The sequence below is a fragment of the Melanotaenia boesemani genome, chromosome 11 (genome assembly GCF_017639745.1).
Source record: "Melanotaenia boesemani isolate fMelBoe1 chromosome 11, fMelBoe1.pri, whole genome shotgun sequence".
Classification (NCBI taxonomy): Eukaryota; Metazoa; Chordata; class Actinopteri; order Atheriniformes; family Melanotaeniidae; genus Melanotaenia; species Melanotaenia boesemani.
In genome coordinates this window covers 5,298,256-5,321,467 of record NC_055692.1, presented here as the reverse complement: position 1 = coordinate 5,321,467, position 23,212 = coordinate 5,298,256, and the positions used below count along the sequence as shown (strand labels likewise).

Here is a 23,212-nt window from a genome sequence, read left to right as displayed (position 1 = left end):
AAAACTCCAGACAAACCTGGTAATTGTCAGTCCTCTTTTTCTGTGTACAGTTTACTGGGGATATGGTTCATATTTAGAAGCGATCATTTGTTTTAGATTAATTGGGATCCAGATGCCAGGACTTTTTTTCTTAATTTTGCCTTGGTATGCAGGACTTGGACTCTTGTTTTAGAGTCCTGCACTCTATGGGCAGCACTCAGCACTCTCTGATTCTCTCTTGTGCTTAAGATAACTTAAGTTTTTTGTAAACAACATTTACAAAAGTTTTTAAAAAGGTGCTTTTTATTCACATACAACATCTGTTATTGGAAACATGTAGGTACAATGACAAGATTACGGTCTTAAAACTTTTGCAGGTGATGTTATATGTGGTTAAAATCTATTTAAGCAGACTTTGCTGATCTTATATTATTTTAGATTAAGATCTTGCAGCAGAAATGTATCCATTTTCTTTTAGAGATTAGTGAGCAATAGCCATTTAGCTATCTAAATGGCCCGCAGTTACGTTTTTGAGGGTCTAGATCAGAAGTATCGAACTCTGATTGTTGAGGGCATCTATCCTGATGGTTTTAGTTGTTTACCTGCTCCAACACATGAATCAAATCAAATGGATCTAACAGCTTCTTGTCAGCTTCTTCACAATGACCCAGTTATTTCAGTCAGGTGTGTTGGAGCAGAAAAACAAAGAAAACCTGCCAGATAGCGGCCCTCGAGGAGTTCGACACCCCTGGTCTTGATGATGGCTGCTACTTCTCTGTGCTTTATCTTCGCAGCACAGAGAAGAGAGGCCGAACTGAAGGAGGAAAAGTGGGATCAGCCCTAATTCTCCACCATTAAATAAAGCTCACACAAAGTTTAAAAATGCACCGCACCTGGTATTATTGGTGATTTCTAAAACACAATTATTTAAAATTAAAACAATTTTTGTTTTAACTGAACATTATGATATAATTACAAATAAATGTTCACATTTTTTTTTTTTTAATGTAGTTAGTTTAGGTTCTGTTTAGTAAAGCTAATTAGCATGAGCAACACTGAGCACATGGCTGTCTAACAGATCATTTTGTGCCCTTATGGAAGTCATTTTTTACTTTATATTTACAAACATTTACATAAGTTTGTACTCTAAATAAAACAAGAACAGAAAATGTTCAGTCATGTTTTCACAAAGCTTAGCTAACATACAGCGTTCTTCCAGTTAGCTATAGCTATTTCTCACCTAAGACATTGCTGGTTTGAGTTTTTTTTTAATTTTATTTAGGTCTGTGGACTGAATTTCAGCCTTTTCTACCCACAGATTACATCCACTGTCCACTGAAGAAGTCATGCTCATCTGGTCCCATCATGGGCGCTCTACTTCGATCGTCACCCTCCTCCTTGCCCTGGCTGTCCTCCTCTGCCCCACTGGCCGAGTGAGGGGTCAAGAGCAGAGTCAGACGCAGTCCCCCGCTCAGGTGCTCCAGGACTTGCTGGCCCGCTATGGGAACAACAGTACCATCAGTGTGCCTCAGCTGCGCTCTCTGCTCGCTGTCCTTAGCCAGGGTCAAAGTGGAAGCGATGGCGACAGCAGCGAAGTGGCAGAGACGCCAACAACCATACCTCCCCAAACCAACAGCTCTAAGGTGCAAACACGAACATTTCTTTATGTCACGTTAGGATTTTCAGTTAATAATGTGCAGGTTGGATTAGAGAAATCTCTGCACAAGTAGCAACCAAAACTGGGATTTTTCTTTTTCTAGTGTCACACTTTTTAATGACCATCTAATTTAAGAAAGATTTTAAAAAATACTGCCCGCTTCAAAGTTCATAACAATGAGCTAAATATTCTTCCAGCATTGCTCCACTTATTGGTTTCACGGAGCCCTCGGAGGAGGATGTAACTAAGCTAAATAGTTTCAGCATCTGAGGATCTCTGAAAGTTAATTGCATATAAATATAGAAACAATTTGCATTAATCACTATTATTTGGTTATAACGTCACTAAGTATTAGCTGTTGTTGCAACCGATTTGACATGCTAATAGTTTTTGGCTGGCAGGTCTGTGTTTGTTGCCATGTTCAGTCTAATCAGATCTTAGAAGAATCTAGTTCAGTTTACCTGTTTTCAGCAATTTGGATAAAATTATAAACTGATACAACTTAAGAATAATTTTTCAAGATGTGTCTGGGGAAAAAACTCAACTTTATTTGTAAACCATTTTAACACAATAAGAGCTGAAACGTAGTGCTGAACAAGAAACATAAAACAATTTAAAACAACTCAAATTATAAAAACACACTACAGCACAAAATACAGTAAAAGTACAACGCAAGATAATAAAACCAGTAAAAAGGGACAATAAGAGCAAAAAAAAAAAAAAAAACAGGCCAGGGCATAAAAAAGTTTTTTGTGTTGGCATTACTAATGTTTTGGCCAGTTTGACACATCTATACTGACCCTTGTCCTCTTGTTCTCGGCTCACTTCTGGGAATGCGACCATATTTTTATCAGTTGTGTCTGAAAACAGAAATCATGACATGAAAGAATCATATGCCTCTTCGCACGCAACGAAACCTCCGACTCATGCATTAAAACATTCTGGAGGCAGCACAGATGGCAAGGTGGCGAGATGAAACCCGAATCTTAAAAAATAAAATCCTTCTGAGACATGTGTTTTTGTTTGATGTCGTCCCACATTATTTTAATTAGTAACTCACAGTCTGTCCACCAAGACGTACTGAAAAACACTGTTCACTGCCACACACACACACACACACTTCCTTCTCTCAGGAAGAACGTCATTTCACCCACTGCATCCTCTCGACCTGCACTTATGAATCTTCACAGTGTTTTTTTTCTGCCTCCTGTCTGAAATGACATACCCCCCCCAAAAAAGTATATCTTTATAACTACGAGGACTATATGTTCAATCTTTGTGAAATTACTACTCAAGTGTCAGAAACAAGGAATGTGTTACAGTGTCTAAGTAAATTAACCTGGAACATAGTCAAATATTTAAATGTTTATCTCCTCCTAAAAGAAAACCACATTACTTTCAGTAAAACCCAGAGGATAACAGTCAGCAAAGTAATGTCTGATGAGGAATTGTGCCAAAGTAGAAGCTAAAAAAGTGAACCTAAGCAATTTTATGAATGTTTTAATAAAGGTGTAACGCAGGTAATTATCTCAGGAACCCATCAGCTGATGTCGATGATGGACACCTCTGTCAATGGTCGGAGTCAAGAATTGAGAGATAGCCCTCAAATTCACCTTAGAAAATCATCATAAAGCACCACTAATAATCAAGCTCATTTATTTGTATCTTTTCATATGGATCTTACACACAGTTTAACATTAAGTCCCAACAACTGGACTTTTTTATGGCTTTGATTTAAAGAGGTTATTTAATGCATTTGATGAAAATTTTATTAAACTGGTGGTTATCTGTCTTTTCTGTACAAACACACTTCTCTCACCAAATATTTTCGCATTATGGATCTGTGAAATACACACAGATGCCTTGCAGGCGAGGGCAGCCTTTGAGATACAAAAGTGTAAATAAGTGCAAAATGAAGAATATAGGAATAAAAAAAACTACATAAACACAGACTCAAAAACACCTATAAAAATCTCCTGTGACGTGACATCAATATAACTATGACAGACAGACTCTTTTTAACTTTGTATTAATCCCAAGGAAAACATTTACATAAACATGTGGTTCTCCTAGAAGACATACTTGATTGTACTTTTATGAGAGCTTCTGTAACATAGGAGAGTAAATCTCTCTTTAGTCCTGTCTGGGATCAGTTTAAGGTACTGATGCTAGATAGCAAAAATATTTAACATATTTCCCGTACTTAATGTCATAGGTAGTTGTTTCACATACCTGCTGATCCGCTTTGGAGCTGGCTGATTCTGAGCAATGTTGGCAAGTAGTTCTTAGAAATGAGGTGGAACAGGTAAAAAAAACTCATGTGAGTTTTAATGTTTGATGATTCCACTGATGTTACCACGAATCTGGCTTTTTTTTCTCTCTAAAAAAAAAAAAGAAACAAGCAGTTCTTGCCTTTTTATGGCTGGAAACGTAGAGAACAGAAAGCAACTGCAACCATTGCCCAACAACATTCACTGTTTAACCTCTGTAGAGCGGCACAGGCCAGCATGCTGTCAAACATCTATCCAAGACTCTTCATCAGTCAAACACCTACTGGATGGACAGGATCAGTTGTTACCATTGAAAACATTTTCTACAGTTATTTATGTATTTGTAGCATTTGTCAACAAAATCAACATTAACACGTACACCACCTCTGACTAATTCTGCTTCACTTTCTGTCCACATAATATTTAGTAGCGTCTAGGCCTGAACCAATAATCGAATTTAAAATATTGCCAGTTACAAGTAGAGTGATTTAATTTTTATGTTACCCAGCACACTAAATGCAGGGTTCAAACCTGCAGCATAAATCCTCTTGGTTCATTCGTAGTTCATCTTGTCTTTCTTGTGCAACAGTCATATAAGCATCATGTGACAGCTTCAGCTGGGAAGTTGCATCGCATTTTCAAGCATCATTGCAGACTAATTTTCCACAAATGACTGAAATGCCACCTTCTAAAATGTCCTGATGAATAAAAGTTATTTTACTGAGTGGATTAGCTGTAAATGTATTGTTAGTTATAACATGTTGCTGTTAATGAAACCTACAAAACACATGGGATTCATGTTAAGCCGTGATACGACTCAGAAACAATGACTGTAGATTGACGTCTCCGCTAAGGACATGAGTGTTTCCATCTTCACCTCCCTGGGAGAGTTTAAAAAGACAGATTTTTGTCTAATTTTTAGTATGTTGACCAGACATATTTATTTATGCGTTCTCTGTCTGTAATTCGGATTGTGTAAAGAGAAAATAAAACTGTAGAGACATGATTTCTCCTGCTAGTTCGCTGCAGCGTTTTGGAGCAGCTGGAGGACAGAACAGTACTTACATTAATTACAGTAGTCCACTCTTGAAGAAACAAAATGGACGAGTTTTTCTGCATTATTTTGATTTTTTGCTGTATTACGTAGATGAAAGAAGGCGGGTCTAGAAACCTGTTTTATGTGAGCCAAAGGACAGATCCTTGTGAAAGATAACTCCAAGGTTCCTCACTGTAGCACTGGAAGCCAAGTTAATGACATCCAGATTAACTATATAGCTAAACAATCTCCAGCTAAAAAAAAGACATCTCAGCCTAAATGCTAACAGAGTTTTTGGACAACATGCAGCCATCCTCAAAAACTTGGTGGATTGTTTGAATTGGTCCAGATGACAGAACTGTCACAGGCCTTGCACATGTGCACATCTTCAGCTGATGCCAAGGCCGTGAATTGACCTCGTTATTGTAGATCTCTTGATGCAGTTTTTGTGCCACGATAATGCTGCCTGTCAACTCCAGCCTTGCTGTTTTAAATCTTTAATGCAGAAATTTATCACAAAAAAAAAATTTAAATGCAGAAACCTGAAGACCATTTCTCTGTCTTGTTACCTGTTTATTTTTTAAGCTGATTTTGCACCAAAGCAAAAATGAGTCATTGAATACATCCTGAGTAATCCATGTCCAGAAGGACTGATGGCTGTGTTTCTTTTTCCAGTGCTTACCTGCAGACACACTGGCTATTTACAGCATCAGCGAGCAGTCACGTTTGGATGGACAAGGTTTCCAGAAGCTGTGCCCCAGCATGCTGCAGCAGCTGGATGCTGGCACCTGCAGGGCACAAAAGGAGGAGCTGAGCAGCGACACCTCCCCGAGGCCCTCAGATGCAGAAGGTGAGCACTGGCTAGCTGCTCACATCACTAATGGATATTTTTGATCTTCCTTTGATAAATGTAACTTTTCTTTTAAATGTAAATGATAGAGTTTGCGTCTTTTAAATGATGTTTTATACAGTGGGTGCATTTCTGTGACTACAAGCTTTCTTTGTTTTTCTTTGTGTTCTGTCATCAAAGCTTCACTGTGTTGAGAAAATTATACACAAAGTTCTAACAGGAAATGAAAGCCATGCACAGTTAGCCAAAGGTTAGATTGCATTTGTCAGATTGGCTGCAAACTCAGAACCTTTTAGAGACAAAAATACTGCTTTGGGCAGCATATTCATTGTTTAGAATTGATCCAGTCCAGGTGAAGATGGTCTGGACAGGAAAGTTCATCTTTCCTTTGCTGCTGATTCACTGTAACTCAGTCCAGACTGCTGACTGTACTCATGCAGCAGGATGTCCTTTAGAGCCCTGGAAGCTATTTTTGCATGTGCATTCGATCTATCTGGAGTTATTGAAAATGCAGAGGTCACTTGCTGTTTCACAGGGTTTCTGTTAAAGTGAATCATAAATTGTACTGAAAGAAGGGGCTGGGGTTTTGCTTGACTGTGCTGTTTTTCCACACTTGCCATTTGACAAATTGTCATTCTCTCTTTTAACCCAAACCTTTTTATCATTGACAGCTGAAGAAGAACTTATCCAGAGTGCTACCTCTATCTCTCTGCTCACACATTTGTTTTCTCTTATCAGCCTCTCATGCCCTCAGTTCAACTCACTCTTGTCCCTGTATGAAATTTTCTTTGGCTCAAGGATGTGTTTTTTTTTTTAACCTTAGACTCAGGAGATTTTCCACCAGCAGAGGTGGAGATGCCGTGGAAATTCAGACACTGCAGATCTTACTGATCTTTTTACACTGTGTAAATACCAAAGCTTTATCAGATAACCCGCATTAAACCACATCCACTTGCCAAGGTCATAGTGTCTCTTAACCACCTGTGTTTTTTTTAAAGCTTGTTGATGCTTATTCAGTCATTCCTCCAGTTGAGTGTGCTACTTATGGCTGTAATACCACATACAGTAGCTGTCCTTACATGATGGTTGGAAGGTTTGACATCCTTTTCATAAAATTAATTTGATCTCTTTAAAGAATTCAGTCACACAAAATGACTTCAACTCCAAGAGGAAAGTCTGTTCTGTTATATGTAGTTAATACTTCTCTCTGTGTCTCTACTTTTCTTTCTGATCTTTTAAAAAAGATTAGAGATAAATGACTTATTTTAAAGGTAATTGTGGACACTGAAGTTTTAGGTTTCGGTGGCATGCCTGGAATATAAAAAAGTTACTGTAGAGACTAGGCAATAACATTTATATAGAAAATTATAGAAAAGTTGTCATTACAATACATCAAAGTTAATTTAATTTTATTTATTTGTCTGAGCTGCTTCACCTTTACATTCCACCATATGCTCTTAGATCAGCTAACCAGATGCTTTTAACTGTCCCAAAGACATTTTATACATCCAGAGACACAGCCTTCTCAGTTTTAGCTCCTAAAATATGGAAGAAGCTGCCACTGCCGGTCAGACAGCTCCTTCTCTTGCTGTTTTTAAAACTTGTGTAAAACTAAACTTTTACTCATTGGCTTTCAACCCAGTGAGTCTCCATCTCTTCAGTTTTTAGCCTTTGTCTGTTTTCTATAGCTCCTACGTGGTAACTTATAGCTGTTTTTATTCTTCTGTTTTATATTTATTTCCATTTTAATCCTTGTTCTTTAGTCTCTTTTCGCTTGCTTAAATTTATTATATTTCGCACTTTGGTCAGCTGGTGTTTTTAAAGTGCTTTAGAAATAAATTGGTGAGGTATTTCTTAAAAAACAAAGCCATTCCTATACTAACTGAAGATTTTACAGTTGTCTCTTATTTTTTCCCGAGCTACATATGAATGTTAATCTGTGTTGACTACTAACATCTTTAATTTCTGTGTCAAGTGTGTCTCTGAAATGCTTTTTCTGTCACAGTGTTAAGGGTAGAAATAAAAAGATAAAATATGTGATAATGCAGTGCTCTACCAGCGTTCACAGAGCTACTGAAAAACACTTTGCATAGCAGCTTGTTTTAATGTTACGCCTTCCTCTTTATTCCAACTCCAGTTTGGGGTTTTTCTTTCTTGAGTGTGACAGTGATCAATGCCTTCTCCCTCACCGGAGTCTTCATCGTGCCTCTGATGAAGACGCTCTACATGAAACATGCGCTCACCTTTTTCATCGCTCTTGCCATTGGCACGCTGTTCTCCACTGCCATCCTGCAGCTGCTGCCTGAGGTTTGACATCTAGAGATACATGCATCTTTACACCTTGTACTAAACTGTTGCTTTTCACATCACACACCAGAAGCTGAAAGCTTCTGTAGTTGCTCACATGGTGGTTCCAAGAAGCCGGCGTACCTGTGACAAAGTTACCAGGCCTGCTTCCTCTGCTTCCGGTCTTTGTTTCTAGTTGGTGGTTTGCTTGGGCTCTAATAAGACCTGAAACTGTCTTTTGTTTTCTTATGCTCTCACACTATCTCTAATCATCTCACAGCCTATACTGTATATATGTGTGTGTGTGTGTGTACGCTGTGTGTTTGTCTGTGTTTCCACAACCTCTCCTGGCCTTGAGATCTAGGTCAGCTGAGGTTTTATTAGAAGGGTTGTTTCTCTTCTGCTGCTGCAGTATGTAGAATAGCCTCAGTTTCAGCAAGAGTTTACCTCTCTTCTCTATACCTCTATACATATATTCAACTTTGTGTAAGAATGGACTCCAGCAATTTGAAGCATCCTTCATATTGAAATGTGACCCCCTTCTGCAACATGGCTCTCCTTTGTATCCTCACTGATAACTTATGTTTACCCTGAAGTTGTGGCAGGGCTACGGAGGCACCTGAGTGGACCGAGAAAGTGCATGTGAGGATGTGTGTGTGTGTGTAATTTAATTTAATTATTTTCCCTCTCTGATCAACAGAAGTGCATTGGGTTTGAATATTGCTTCAAAAGATAACCAGCTGCTACCTTCACTGTTTTCAATGGATAATGACAGTCCTGTCTCCTAAAGATTTTATCTCTCAATCTTTTTTTTTCCTCAGGCTATTTTCTTTCAGTTCTTCCTTCCTCTCCAGTGGGATGGTGGTTGGTTTTCCCTAATTTGTTGTTCCTTAACCTGGTAATTTCCCTGATAAGACAATCTCTGAACTAATTACCCCTTTTTTTCATTACCTTCCCCCTTTTTTCCTCTCCACTGATCAGTGTGGGGCTATGGGATCCTCTGTGTGACACTGATCTCTCTGTGTTCGCTGATCGGGGCGAGCGTGGTCCCCTTCATGAAGAGAACCTTTTACAAGCGACTCCTGCTCTACTTCATAGCCCTGGCCATTGGTACACTCTACTCCAACGCCCTGTTTCAGCTCATCCCAGAGGTAGTGTCGATGCTGCCGCGACTCACTCAGCTGTAGCTCCGTCACAGAGTGTTGATTTTACAATATGTTAAAAAAACATTCTGATTCCTTAACTATTTGATCAAACTATTTGTGATAAACACTGACCAGCCATAGCATTATGACCACCTGCTGGGACCTCCTCAAGCTGCCATACAGTGCAGATCAATCAGGGTTTGGAGAAAGAACACAGGAGGATGTTCTGGAGTGTCTGTTCCAGGGTGTTGAGATCAGATTGCTTCCCATCAGATTGGTATCTGGGGAGTGTGGCAGCGAGGTAAACCTCAGGAACGCTTCATAACTTCGCACAGGTGTGCCACCCTTCAAAAACCTACTGACACAGCCCTCAGACATTACATATAAGTCAAATGCTGTAAGGTGAGTTAGCTTGAGTCACCCGAGACCAACCACAGTCAATTTCATAAGACCAGGGTTCGAATTGCAGCGGAGCTGAGGGGATCTCGGCTATTCGAGCCTTGTAATTCAAGCCCTGAGAGAGACTATGACGTGCCAAAACTGAGAAACGGTACAAAAGAACAAATGGAAAGCTGCACTGGATGTCCTTCTTTATTTAACATTTAGTTTCTTTTCAGCATATTATTTCTCTGACTATTGTTATTACAGTTTTCATGATTATTATACATGAATTAATTTCACAACACTATAAATATGTTATTATATATTTATTATGCTAAATTGATTTCTATCTTTTGATTCCAACATTACAAAAGAATATAGCAACAAAGTATGACTAAATTACCTCTGCTCTGTAAACAATGAATAAATCCTACATTTTAAGTCTGGATTTCTCCCAGACAAAACGAAATGAACTGTTACAGGACCTCTGCCTGGACCTAGGAGGCTTCTTTTTGCAGAACTACATTGCAATAATGTTTGAACATTTAAGAATCTGAGGTGAGCATTTTGGAAAAAACACATGCAGCTAGCTTTGACTTCCAGCTGTCCTTCAGCAGATTAGCTGCTGTTTGAAACAGATGATACTGAAACAAAGAAAATAAATTCTTCTACAGGCCGTTGACGAGAAAGGATCAGCCTCACGCCGAGTTGGTCATGTTTAAACAGCAAAGTTATCCATTTTTGATTTTAAAGTTTTCGATTTTTTGGGGGGTTATTGTAACAGTCAGTGAATGCCGTTTATCTCGCCATGCTTTTTTGCCCCTCTCTTTTCTGGCCATTGCTCATGCCCGAACCCCCGTTAAAACTTTTCTAGATCTGCCCCTGCATAGCTGGAGTATAAATCCTTTCCACTACCTGTCAGCTACTGTATTGTAAGTGTCCTGCTAAAAACAATACTTTGGTGTAAGTTTGTGTAACTAGATTCCTCCTTCTCACCTGAACGATAAACAAACATTACAAGAAATACAGTGATGCGACAGAAAAGCCGATCATTTGATCACCGTCAGAACGTCAAGATTCACAGGACAATAGGAGATGGAGAGGAAAGCAAACAAAAGAAGACTAGAGAGCCACTAGACCGGCCACATTTATACACAACACAGAAAAAGAAGGGGGAGGGACCCTCTCAACGTGAAGTGTGGGTGTTAAAACACCATCATCCTCCACGGGGGTGACGTCCATGTGTTGTTCCATCAATGCTCTTTCTATTCTCAAATCCATCCATAGAGTCTGCATTGATGAAACATATCGGCTGTATTTCACTGCAGCTTTTTATGACATCTTTTTCTATAACAAAAGAAATCCTACAAGGATGACTCAATCCATTTGCTTGAAGGGAAATAACTCTTCCTCTGCCGTACTGTCCCGCCCAGCACGCCACTCCTAACACGAAGATTTTGCGTAACTTTGTTTTGGCTTTAGTTGCGCTGATCTGCTGATATGGTTCAGACATAATCTTAAATGGAAAGTGACAATATTAAAGGACAATATTTTACGGTTAGTTAATTATGGTGTTTAAACAGCAATTGATTACTTAAAATTAAGTAATCGTGACCTTCCACTCTGAACTATTTGTTTACCATTGAAGAGCAAAGCTAAAGCTCCAACATTGCCAAGAACCCACGGCTCAGATTGTTCCACACATTTCTGTTGCTGCCCTGCAACCGTGTAGACATGTGTTTAAAAAAGCCCAAACAGAAGTGTGTTGAAAGCTTTAGTTTGTCATGCTTTTTGACTGTTTTTGTGTCCCTTTGCAGTTCTGATGGGGGAAGCTGCTGCTGTAGGTCAGAGTTTCTGCCATGTGGGGGTGTGTGACTGGCCTTCAGAAATGTTTAGGCAGCTGTAACAGTAATACCAGTGTGAATGCCAGGATTTAGGTTTTCCCACCAGAACATTGCATAATAACAAGATGAGCAGTCAGAGGTTGTAATGTTATGGCTGATCTGTGTGGATAATTCAGGAAATAGAAGGAATGTATGTTTCGTCATATGCTTTCATACGTTTTCCCTGTGCAGTATCAAAGTTTAAAGTAAACAGCACCGTCCAAATCAACTCTATTTTTGTTCTCATTCTGAATTTAATTCACAGTAAACGTGATTAAAGTTGTACCATGTTTGTTTAAAAATGAAAATTTACAAAGCAAATCAAGTACAGCATATCTATAAAGAACATCCTCTCTGAATTTCATTTTTTTTATCTGTAATATCATTTTTTTCTAAACTCAAATTAATTTTCGATCTTTTGTCAAAAGCTTTCATTTAGTTTCAAAGGGTCTGACTTAGTGAAGCTTTTAGATGTGATTTCTAGTAGAAAACAAACATTTTTATTTGCATAAAAGAAAAAAAACAGGTTCCTGGATGAAATGAGGTCGAGACCAAAAACAAAGGAACTAAAATCTGAATTTATTTTTGTTTATCCTAATTAGGTTTAACTCTACTTATATAATTCCTACATCAAAAACATGGCTTGCTATTAAAATAGTTGAGGTTTATTGTTAAAACTCGGTTGTTTAACAAAGCCTAGATGCAGGTAAACATACTCATTACACACACACCCATTCACAGCTGGCACACCGAGCTGTTGTGTAACTTATTGCATCAGTTCACCTTTTACGTAATGTATTAAAAAGAATGATTGTATACCTCCGAGCTAAAAGGGCTTTATTTATTTGATGTGTGTGCTGGAGGGGAGAAGATTGCATCACAGTTTTCTTTGACTTAGTGATTCTTGTGAAACATCTGTGCAATGTTCATTTTAAGAGCATTTTAAGCTGTTATTGTTCTCATATATTAAACACAATGTAAAATGAAAATACTTTCAGCTACATGAATGTAGACTTTCACATGGATAAGCTAGCTTACGATCATCAGTGGTGAATATACAGGATAACTGTTACAATCCGACCTATGTAGGAGTTTAAAGCACACACTCTGCCAACTGCTTAAACATCCTAAACTAATGTCTTCCTCTTCCCACATTGCAGGCCTTTGGTTTTGACCCTATGGTGGACTTCTACGTGTCCAAATCTGCAGTGGTGTTTGGAGGCTTCTACCTCTTCTTCTTCACTGAAAAAGTTCTCAAAGTGCTTCTCAAGCAAAAAAATGAGGTGAGTTTTACAGTAGCACTGACGTGGCATTGCCCTTATTTTTTTTGTGTTGTTAGATAATGCTCATTATAAACAGCCCAAAGCTGCCTCTAAAGAACCCAGGGAACGCTGCATTTATAATCAGCTGTTTGCACAAAGATTAGCACCAAAGTCCTGCTCACTACTAACTGCATTTGCTTGTGTGGCAGGAAAATAATCATATCAATCGGCAAAGATCCAGAGTGTACAATGATGGTTGAGCTCTACAGAGAAAAAGACGTGGCAGTGAATCAAAAGTGTACATTGTGAGCCCAACAGCAGTGGCATTTATGGCAGGGTTGAACAGCTTGTTGCAGGGCTAGCACATGAAGGCATAAATCAGAAAAGAAAAAAGGGAATCTCATAAAGCTGAGTTTTAATTTTCTCTTAATAAAGAAATATTGAGACTTAGGTTTAATTGCAGTTCTCATCCAAAAATAAGACAGATTATGTTGGAAGTCAAAATAACCGGCTGAAACCACTGTAGTTATGTTTCTATAAATAATTTTCTATGTGCGTTGTAGAGTATTTGTAATATTATGTAATAAACTATTTTTCATGCTTTTTCCCCAAATACAGCATCAGACTACGACTCTTAGCATTATTTTAACTTTACAGTAATAAACTGTTAAAACAAATCAGTTATTTTAGCAATAAAATGGTACTAAAATACTGGAATAAAAGGACTAAAATCTGATCATCGATATTCCCTCAGCCTGGGGTTGTTTTTAGCCTCTTTAAGATGTGGCATCTCTAACATCACATCAGATGAAGCACATCACTGAAGTCCTCATAGAGGCAGAATTGTCTCACACCTAGGGATGCATTCATACGACTTTTTTCTAACCGAGTACAAGCACTTACATTTGAGTACTTGCTGACACCGAGTACCTATATGAGTACTAATAAATCCTGTAAGGCGTGTGGACCAGAATGCCAAATGTGACAACTGAGTGGTTAGCTGTGTGATATATTAAAATGCAACTATCCTCTAAATGTAAGGCTTGAAAACTAACCGAATCTTCATAAATAAGTAGGATAATGTGGTTTTTAGTGGATTATGTTCACAGTTGATAGGGCACTTAATATGCTGAAAGTCAGCTTCTCTCGTCATAACAATGCTAAATTTGGATCTTCCAAAATGCACCAGCAGTTTTGTTTATGGACACCAGATGATAAAATGTTTAGTCAATCTCTGCATTAACGTGTTCATTTTTAGAGCCCTAGTTCTGTAGTATAGGTGTACGTTTATGAACACCGAGTGCTTGCACATGGTATCGATTTCTACTCATAACATGTTTATATCAAAAAAGTAATTTGCCCTTACTAGGCTCAGAAACCATTTTGATACAACCTCAGATGAACATTTAATATAATACCATTTATTTATATAACAATAATAATAATAATAATAATAATAATAATAATAACAATAATAATAATAATAATAATAATAATAATTATTATTATTATTATTATTATTATTATTATTATTATTATTATTATTATTATTATTATTACATAACAATGAAAACTGACCAAAATGTGGAAGCCGTGTGTTAAAACCTGAATTCATGCTTAATGTTTTCATAGGAGGCTAAGTGGCAGCCTGTTGCTGCCAGTCAAATAACAATTGTTGCTTCCCATCAATCTAGGAAGAGTAATTTGGAGTCCCTTGTTCTGCAGTTACAAAGATTATACACTAATAATGCTAATCTTACCAGGAAGTCCTAGGAATTTCACTCCAAGGTCAGAACACTTCAGAACTACGTATTGGACTTAATTTTCCACACATTGTTTCTGCATTTTGGTTTAGTTTTTGTAGTATTAATAATAACACGGTGTAATATATCATCTGTTGTTCATCTTGTATTGGATTTTATTAATTTTAAGACCTAATAAGAACCAGACGATATGTTTTATGTCCTAATATGGGACCGTCTTTTCCTTTTCTGTACGTTCCACCTAGTCAGATTACTATCACAAAAAAGTTACAGAAAAACAAACCAGTGGGGTCACTTGCACATTGACACCTTCAGTTCCCACCATATTAATGGAAAGCAGTGCATGTCTAAAAGGGGCTTATATTAAACCTAAAGATATGTCATTTTCTAGTTAAAATGGAAAGTAAAAGATAAAAACCTCAGATTAAAATAAATAATTAAATAAAAATAAACAAAGCCCAAAATAAATATATTTTGGGCTTTGTCCTATTTTAACCATATTTTACTTCTTATTTATTTATTTAGCAGGAACAATTCACAATTCACAACTCATCAACTCAATCCGATCAAACAAAAATAATTAAAAATAGGTCACTGTAAGGTTATACGGAAAGCCTGTGAAGGTGGAATTTTAATTATTTGATTATTAAAATGAAATTATTATATCTGCTTTTATGAAACCAAGCAAAAAAAAAAAAAAATATATATATATATATATAAAAATGTTTGTATAAAGTGTTTGTGTGTATATATGTGTGTGTGTGTGTATATATATATATATATATATATATATGTGTGTGTGTGTATGTACGTATGTATGTACGTACGTATGTCCTTCCTTCCTTCCTTCCTTCCTCTTCTGTTCTTTTCTCTGGTTTGTACAACTTAACGTCGACTCTCTTTGTTATTTTATGTTCTCCATCATGACTCAATAAATTCCCTGAACTTGTTTTATCTCTTTATCTGGAGCAGGTTTGACTTGTCTGATGGGATGTTTGCTTTTTACTTGCTGACATGAAAAACTTTGAACTTCAAGTTCAGACAGCGAAAGTCAGACAAAGATTCTCCACAGGTTGTTTGGGTTTCTTTTGTTATATTAGGGTGTTGCAGCTTTAACGGGAACAGGCCAGCGGTTATACGCCGCTGTCGAAGCCGGAGGCTCTGGTGACTCACTGATCGTTATGTACAGAAGGATGTTTACATCGTACATAAATGTGGCCTCTTTAGAGAGAGAGGAATTCCACTTTTGGCTTGCTTGAAGACTGAAAACTGGCTGACATCCACTGAAAATCTTGTTTTTTAATAGTGATCTTCAGCTTTATAAAATAATTTATCAGTCAAGGATTTTGTGCACATCCCCCCATGTTTCCAAATATAGCAGAATTTATGGATGCCACCGTCATCCGTAAGTTATTATTGCTTATTTTTATGTTAAGGAAGAAACACTATTGATCAAACTACTGAACATTTCCAGCTTCTCAGATATGTAAAGTGAATAAAATGAGCAACAGAAACTTCCTTTCACTATTTTTTTTTTCTTTTTTATGTATGTATTCATTATTTAATCATCTGAATCAGACGAACTTTAATGATTCTAGGCTGGAAATTTAGCTTATAGGCAGTGTGATAACTCCTGTATGAGATACAACAATACTATATACAACACACACTTGACAAACATCCAGATAAAAAATAAGAAAAGACTATATACAATATACACATTTTAAAAATTTTAAATAGAAACTTTATTGAAACAAAAAGCAGCTGAAGGAGATTTAAACTGTTGTGGTTGTTTTAATTGAGACCAGCTGCTTTCTAATTTAAACCCTGAAGCCAGCTGTAATGATCTTTAAAGAAAAGCTGTCTCAGAGTCTGTTTCCATTCACAAAAATGAGCAGTGAGAAATGCAGGCTGCTGATGGTGGGAAGGTTGCTCCACCTTGTGGTTATCCTGTTTGTAGCTGACCCAATTACAGCCGCTCTCTGTCTCACACTGGCACCTGCAGTGTTTCTGTCACCTTGTTTTTAAAACAACAGGATAAAGTTTTGTACAAAGAGGAGAAAAACCTATTAAAAGTTGGGCTCTGAGTGTTTTATCCTTGACTCAACAAGGACGTGAACACAAGGACGCATTCTTAAGGTCAGTTTGACATCACTAAGATATTAAACATCCAAGGCTGTTATTGGGGAGATTAAAGGCGCTAAAGGATTCTTTTGCTCCTTTAATCCCGGGTCTTTTGCATTTCCACCGAGGTCTCAGGTACAAGTCAGATTAGGCAAATGAAGTTTGTTGACGTGTGTTGCTACTGGTAACGGCAGCCTACAGAGCAGTGAAACTAAGAAGTGCTCTTCAGCCATATATATAAAAAAAAATCTATTACTGTCACTCATTTCAGCTGGTTGGGTTTTTATTCATACCTTAGAGCTTAATGCACAAAAAGCAAGAACTAATTTTTTTATTTCTTTAATTATTAGTGTTTTTACAATCCAATATCTCTTCATTCACTCTGGAGCTCGTTTTATCAACCTATGCATTGTTTTTAAGTTGGTTGAAGCAGGCATGAACATATTTCATAAATATTTCAATTTAGTGTTTACAAACAGTAACATTAATTCCTGCCAAAACCCTGAAATTAGCATGTTTTACTAGTTATAGTGGGGATTAAATCTGAGATTATTAAGATGCAAAGACAGAAAATAAGACGAAAATCAGAAATGTCAAAGCCAGCTCAACTCTGAGGTTTTCTAGTTAATCTCAAAAGTACGACTTCCCTCTCAGGGTTCTTTTGGGGGACACTTTCCCTTTGTTTTGACCCTAGAAAATGACAGAATCAAGGAAAGGGCTCTGCAGAAGACTATAGGGCCTGAAAAATATTCCTGTGGACAAAATGCCGCTACTAGTAAACTGTTTTACATGTGGCACAAACTTATAGTTTCTATCCCTGCAAATTTTAGTTGGAAAAGAAAAAAAACATCCCATGTTCACAGGACCTTTGTTCTTCTGTGATCATTAAATCATAAGTTACAGAAATCACAGCGTCAGCAGAGGACAGATGAAGTTAGAAGAAAGGAAAAGATTTAACTTGACCGAAGTTCTGGATAGCTCTGACTAGTGCAGGGGTCTGCAACCTTTACTATCCAAAGAGCCATTTTTCCCTCCACCAGCTACATAAAACTGGTTTAGATCTGCAAATGTTGTGAGACCTTTTATAAATGAAAACTTAGCATTTTTTATAAATATCTATTATAAGAAATATGTTGTCATTTTTGAAAAACATTTTTATTTCTATTTTTAGGTTTTAAAATAAAGAAAAGAAACTTTTGCAAAAAGAGGATAGACATAATTTCTTCTATAGGATGTAGATATTTGGGAAAAATTATGGAAAAAAAACAAACAAAAAAAAATCCCCCATAGTTTCCCACCAAATGACAAGAAAAATAGATAAAGAAAATACCGGTACTTTTAGTGTCATTATGTTGTGAAAATTCAGTACAATTGTTCCATGTGGAAAAAAAGGAAAAGTTGCTAAAAACCTGCATTTGTTATTGTATCTATATTTAAAAACATTATTTAGAATTTTGCATTTTTTAGCCATGTATTCAGAGCCTTTGTGGAAGGTCCAGAGAGCCACTCACAGCCCCGGAGCCACAGGTTGCACACCCCTGGACACGTTCATCATTTTCATGCAGTATTTTAAATCAAAAGGAAAAAGCACCAAGAGCATCTTCACCGTTCAACTTTCCCGTCTGCTCCTCTACCACATAATTAACCCAAATTTAAGCTTGTTATTGGAGATTTATTCTGGCATGGTTTTGATCCTTTTGTACTTATTAGAGAGAACAAATCCATTAAAACTGTATGAGTCTGTTACACATCGATCATGTTTGCCTCTGTCTTTCAGAGCCACGGCCACAGTCATTATCCTGGTGCAGATCATTACTCTACAACCGACAGGGAGGTGGAGGAGGGGGAGAAGGAGAAGCTGCAGCAGAATGGAGAAGCTAACATTCTAGCTCAGGGCAAGGTGGACGCAGGGGAGGGCGAGCTAATGCTCAGTCCTGCACAAACACCACAGGTAACTCAACTCAGTTTCATTTATAAAGCACATGAGAGCGATCTGAAGGCCTTTACAGAATAAGACTGAAAGCACATTGCAATAATAAAGGATAGTAACAGATTGTGATGAAAGCAAGGATCTGCCTCCCATTCTGGTCTTTGAAATCCAAGGACTCACAAGAAGACAAGCGTTCTAGGAACAGAAATGTCGTTGTTACTAGGCTGCTGTGAGATTTTTATTTAGGATGAGACTGAACCATTAAGGGTTTCGTAAGTAATGAGAATAATTTTATAATGAACTCTAAATTTGACAGGTAGCCAGTGAAGAGAGGCTAATGCTGGAGATGCGATCAAAGTTGGATGTGCCGAATGAACCTTGACTGTAGAGTTTTGAAGGAGTGTTCTGACAACCTGCTATAATGGCAGAGTAATCAAGCCTTGAATAGATAAAAGCATGCATGAGTTTTTCATCGTCACACTGGGACTAAATGTTCCTTAAATGAAAGAAAGCTGTTGTGGATTCTTGGCTAATATGGGGAAGAAATGATAGATCTTGACCCCAAGTTTCTCACAGTAGTGCTCAGAGCCAATGTGATACCTTCCAACAAAAGGATGTGCATACACAAAAAATCTCTTATGTTTGGGACCACAAATGATGACTCCAGCTTTTGTTGAATTTAGAAGAAGAAAGTTCTGGCACATCCAGGCCTTAATATCTGCAAGACAAGTCTGTAGTATCAGTAACTGATTCGTTTCATTGGGTTTTAAGTGATAAGTAAAGCTGAGTATCATCAGCATAGCAGTGAAAATTTATTTCTACTTTTAATGAAAGTAGGATGAATCAGTGTGAGCAGAGAAGGATAAGATCCTGTTATATAATGCATCTACATTTATATTAAGTTAATTTAGCAGATGCTTCTATCCAGAGTGTCTTACAAATGAAAAACACATGTTGATTAATTCCCCTTCAAGAAGCTTCAATATTCCAGAAATGTCTTACCTCAGATTGATCCATGATTAATGGCTCTGTCCAGATGTGTTTACCTGCTTTTCTCATTGTGTTCCTTCAGGACTCCCAGAGTCCCGACAGCGGGGGGCGGTCTGCTGGCCATGGGGGCGGCTGCTACTGGCTGAAGGGGACCACCTACTCTGACATCGGCACCCTGGCGTGGATGATCACACTGAGTGATGGTCTACACAACTTTATTGATGGTTTAGCTATCGGTGCCTCCTTCACTTCCTCAGTTTTCCAGGGCATCAGCACCTCCGTGGCTATTCTATGTGAGGAGTTCCCCCATGAGCTTGGTGAGTTGATGGGTTAGTTAGAACTTAAGGACTTTTTATAAATAATTTTTAATAAGTGCTTTCATGACATCAAGTACTGTAGTACTACATAGAAATGTTAGTTATGAGGAAATTGCATCAGCAGTCTGGTATATACTTTCTGTTTTTATCTCCAGGTGACTTTGTGATCCTGCTGAACGCCGGCATGAGCATACAACAGGCTCTCTTCTTTAACTTCCTGTCCGCCTGTTGCTGCTACCTGGGCATGGGATTTGGCATCCTGGCCGGGAACAGCTTCTCCCCAAACTGGATCTTTGCTCTGGCAGGAGGAATGTTCCTCTACATCGCCTTGGCAGATATGGTTAGTGTTTTATTAGTATAGAGTCTCAAGGCCCTTTAGCTGAGGCTATCCAGACCTATCAAACATTTATCCTGGTGGTGTTACCTGCAAAGACTTCCCCAAAGCAACTTACAGGAGAAAAACCACATGCAAGTTTCAGCACAGAAAGAAACTCCATCCTCAGGTTGAAAGCACACACAGCAGTTTAAAAAGCCCTCACTCTCTGTTTTATGTGTCTCAGTTTCCAGAGATGAACGAGGTGAGCCGTGAGGAAGAGGATGCAGGAGGAAGCAGGTTCCTCATCACCTTCGCCATCCAGAACGCTGGTCTGCTGACGGGCTTCTCCATCATGCTCCTCCTCACCACATTTTCAGGACAAATCCAGCTGGGGTAGCAGCAGACTCACCTGGACCAGCACCAGCTCTGACCAGCGTTGAATTTAAACTGGGACGGGCTGCTGGGAACTGGGCCCAAATAAAGGAAGGATGAATTAAAACTTCTCACTCTGTATCTTCATGAAGTCTTGGGGAATTTTATTGTGCGGCAGGTACGCATAATTATCTGAAAACATTTAAGTCGCTGCTCCTGTTGCAGTTCATACATGCAGTAGATTTGAGGCAGAGCTTCTGTCCTCGAACCTCACAGCTGTTCATGATGGACGTCTGAAGCAGTCAGCAAAGACAAGTTGATTGTCTGTTGCTACGATTCGACTCGTGCAGTTTTCAGCCAGTCACTGTTCTCCAAGATGACGATCAGCCATATCCTTTTCATCCTTCCCTCTGTGGACGTCACTGAGCCTCAGCCAGCGAGATGCAGCACACGCTGAGTATTTATATCCCAAATCCTCTGTGAAAGCACAATCAGGACGCATCTATCAGTCCTTTCTGTTCTGTTCCAGACTTTCCATTCCAAACCAAAAAAGATAAACTAATCTTTAAGGACCTCAACTGGATTTATTCCTGAATAAAAGTGATGTCTAGCTGGATTTATTCATCTTGGTGTTGATTATATAAATGTTGTTTTTAGTCATGAAAGACATAAAATGACTCATGAAGACCAAATATGGCCAGACCATTGAGAATGCTGAAGGGCTACATAGAGATGTTTGTTCACACAGCACACGCTTCATTCTCCTGGTGTGGAATTTCCACATCCTCATTATCCTGGTAAACCTTCCTATTTAGCCCTGGATCGAGCATGTGAATCGTCAAGATTTAGATTTTTAATGGCTTTGTCCAGACAAGATGCAACATTTTTCTTAAGTTTACCATCTGTGCCCATCATTACTAAAGCATTGAATAGTTGGATTATTATTATTATAATTGTATTTTTTTCACTTAAAATCCAAATCTGTGGTCTTCAGACATCACATAGTCTATTTTTCTTAGAATGATCTACTCTTTTAGAGTCTAAGTTTTAAATGAATACTGTAAACTGTAAATTATCTAAGCACCCACACTTTTGCTGTTCTATAATCCAGATTAATCATCCATAACAAGACTAATTTTCAGTTTATTTTTATGATGATATAACTCATTAATATTTGCTGTCAAAACATACAAAACCTGCATATTGGATCCAGAAAAAAAGTGGGATATGGGATTAGGGGGGAAACTATGGTTTCATCTCAACGTGGCTCTCGCTGCAGAAGAATTGTACAACATAGTTTTGGTCATGTGTGATTTAAATAAAAGAAGAATAAATAGAGTATGAATGAAAAGGTTGTTTTAGAGAAAGAGTTGTTTGAATCATTTTTGTGTAATCTGACTAGTTCAAAGTCATACAAACTAATTGTATAGGAACACATTATATAACCATTGTGTTACTATCTATAAATATAAGTTTGGTGGGTTGCTGTTATTCCTTATTTTCCTCATATCAGAAATAGATTGCACAGATTTTTCTCAAAGCTGAAGTGATCCATCTACAGATGCTACATGCGGTGTTAGCAAAGATTAGAGCTGTAGAATATGTATTAGAGGTAGAAACTTGAACCCATGATACACTTTCTATCACATTCATTTATGGTGGTGGTAGGGCAGTTAAATCCAGTACCATCTGGTACAGTGTTATTGCTGCTTGATAAATGTGATGTATGGAAATATTTATTGTCTTTCTAAGCCATAAAATATTTATTTTATTCTTTACATCCCAAGCCATGAAAGCAGACAGTTTCATTCGTTTTGTTTGTTTTTGTGTTAGTTTTTGTGTGGAATAAGTGGGACAGCCTAAACAGTAAAAACTGTACTGTAATGCAGCTTGTAACAAACATACACAACATATCCAGTCCATTAATGCTGTTTTTGAAAACATCACATAACAAATTCAGGAGCACACAGACAGTACAACATGCTTCCCGATGTAGCCTCAAACAACCAACAATGGACTCTCCAGAAGTTTTCATTTTCCTCTCAAACATGTAAGGGGTCCTTTTTAAAAGTATTGTAACCTATGTATATGGGTAGCTTTCTTTGTGTGTCATGGAAAACTTTTTATAAACATTTTTTTGCAAGAAAACTATTTGTCCATGTGTCTTCTTTTAGTAATATGATGGTTCTTCTCTTCTCAGTTTGTTGGATGTGATAAGACATGGCCTGAATAAAAGCTGATGTCTGAATTTTACTTGCCTGAAGTTACGTATTAATGGTTTTATTCATTTAAGAAATCCTGTATACATAATTAGGTGATTTTATTCAAAAAGGTCTAGTTGGCAAACACAATAGATAATGTTAAAAACAAAGAAAGGCTTGTTTTTTGTTTGGTTTTTTGCCTGGTCAAACACGGGTGTAAAATCTTTTATTGTTCAGGTTGAATATTTGGCTGTATCACTATCAACAAGGCGTTCTGGTCCAGACAATTGCTGCTCAATTGATATTTTCTCTCTTTTTTTTTGGATCAACCTCTGTAAACCCTAGAGATGGTTGTGTGTGAAAATCCCAGTAGATCAGCCTGTCAACAACGCCATGTTCAAAGTCACGTAAATGCACTTTCTATTCCATCCTGATGTTTGCTTTCAACTT

The 23,212-nt window shown here is 37.7% G+C and overlaps 1 protein-coding gene across 3 annotated transcripts in view; it reads left to right on the top strand.

The window, feature by feature from the left end:
* slc39a14 (solute carrier family 39 member 14) overlaps positions 1–22,497 on the top strand; it is a 31,949-nt gene extending 9,452 nt beyond the window's left edge. The window contains exons 3-11 of one of the 3 annotated variants that reach the window (XM_041999240.1): positions 153–228; positions 1,298–1,622; positions 5,618–5,792; positions 9,060–9,229; positions 12,648–12,770; positions 18,414–18,587; positions 19,639–19,873; positions 20,029–20,213; positions 20,434–22,497. In XM_041999240.1, the coding sequence (XP_041855174.1) occupies positions 1,326–1,622; positions 5,618–5,792; positions 9,060–9,229; positions 12,648–12,770; positions 18,414–18,587; positions 19,639–19,873; positions 20,029–20,213; positions 20,434–20,586 (1,512 nt within the window). In that variant the 5' untranslated portion in view covers positions 153–228; positions 1,298–1,325 and the 3' untranslated portion in view covers positions 20,587–22,497. Of the gene's footprint in view, positions 1–152; positions 229–1,297; positions 1,623–5,617; positions 5,793–7,929; positions 8,100–9,059; positions 9,230–12,647; positions 12,771–18,413; positions 18,588–19,638; positions 19,874–20,028; positions 20,214–20,433 lie in introns of all 3 variants that reach the window. The other 2 variants (XM_041999239.1, XM_041999238.1) reach the window with 2 other exon arrangements.
* Positions 22,498–23,212: the final 715 nt, after the last annotated feature.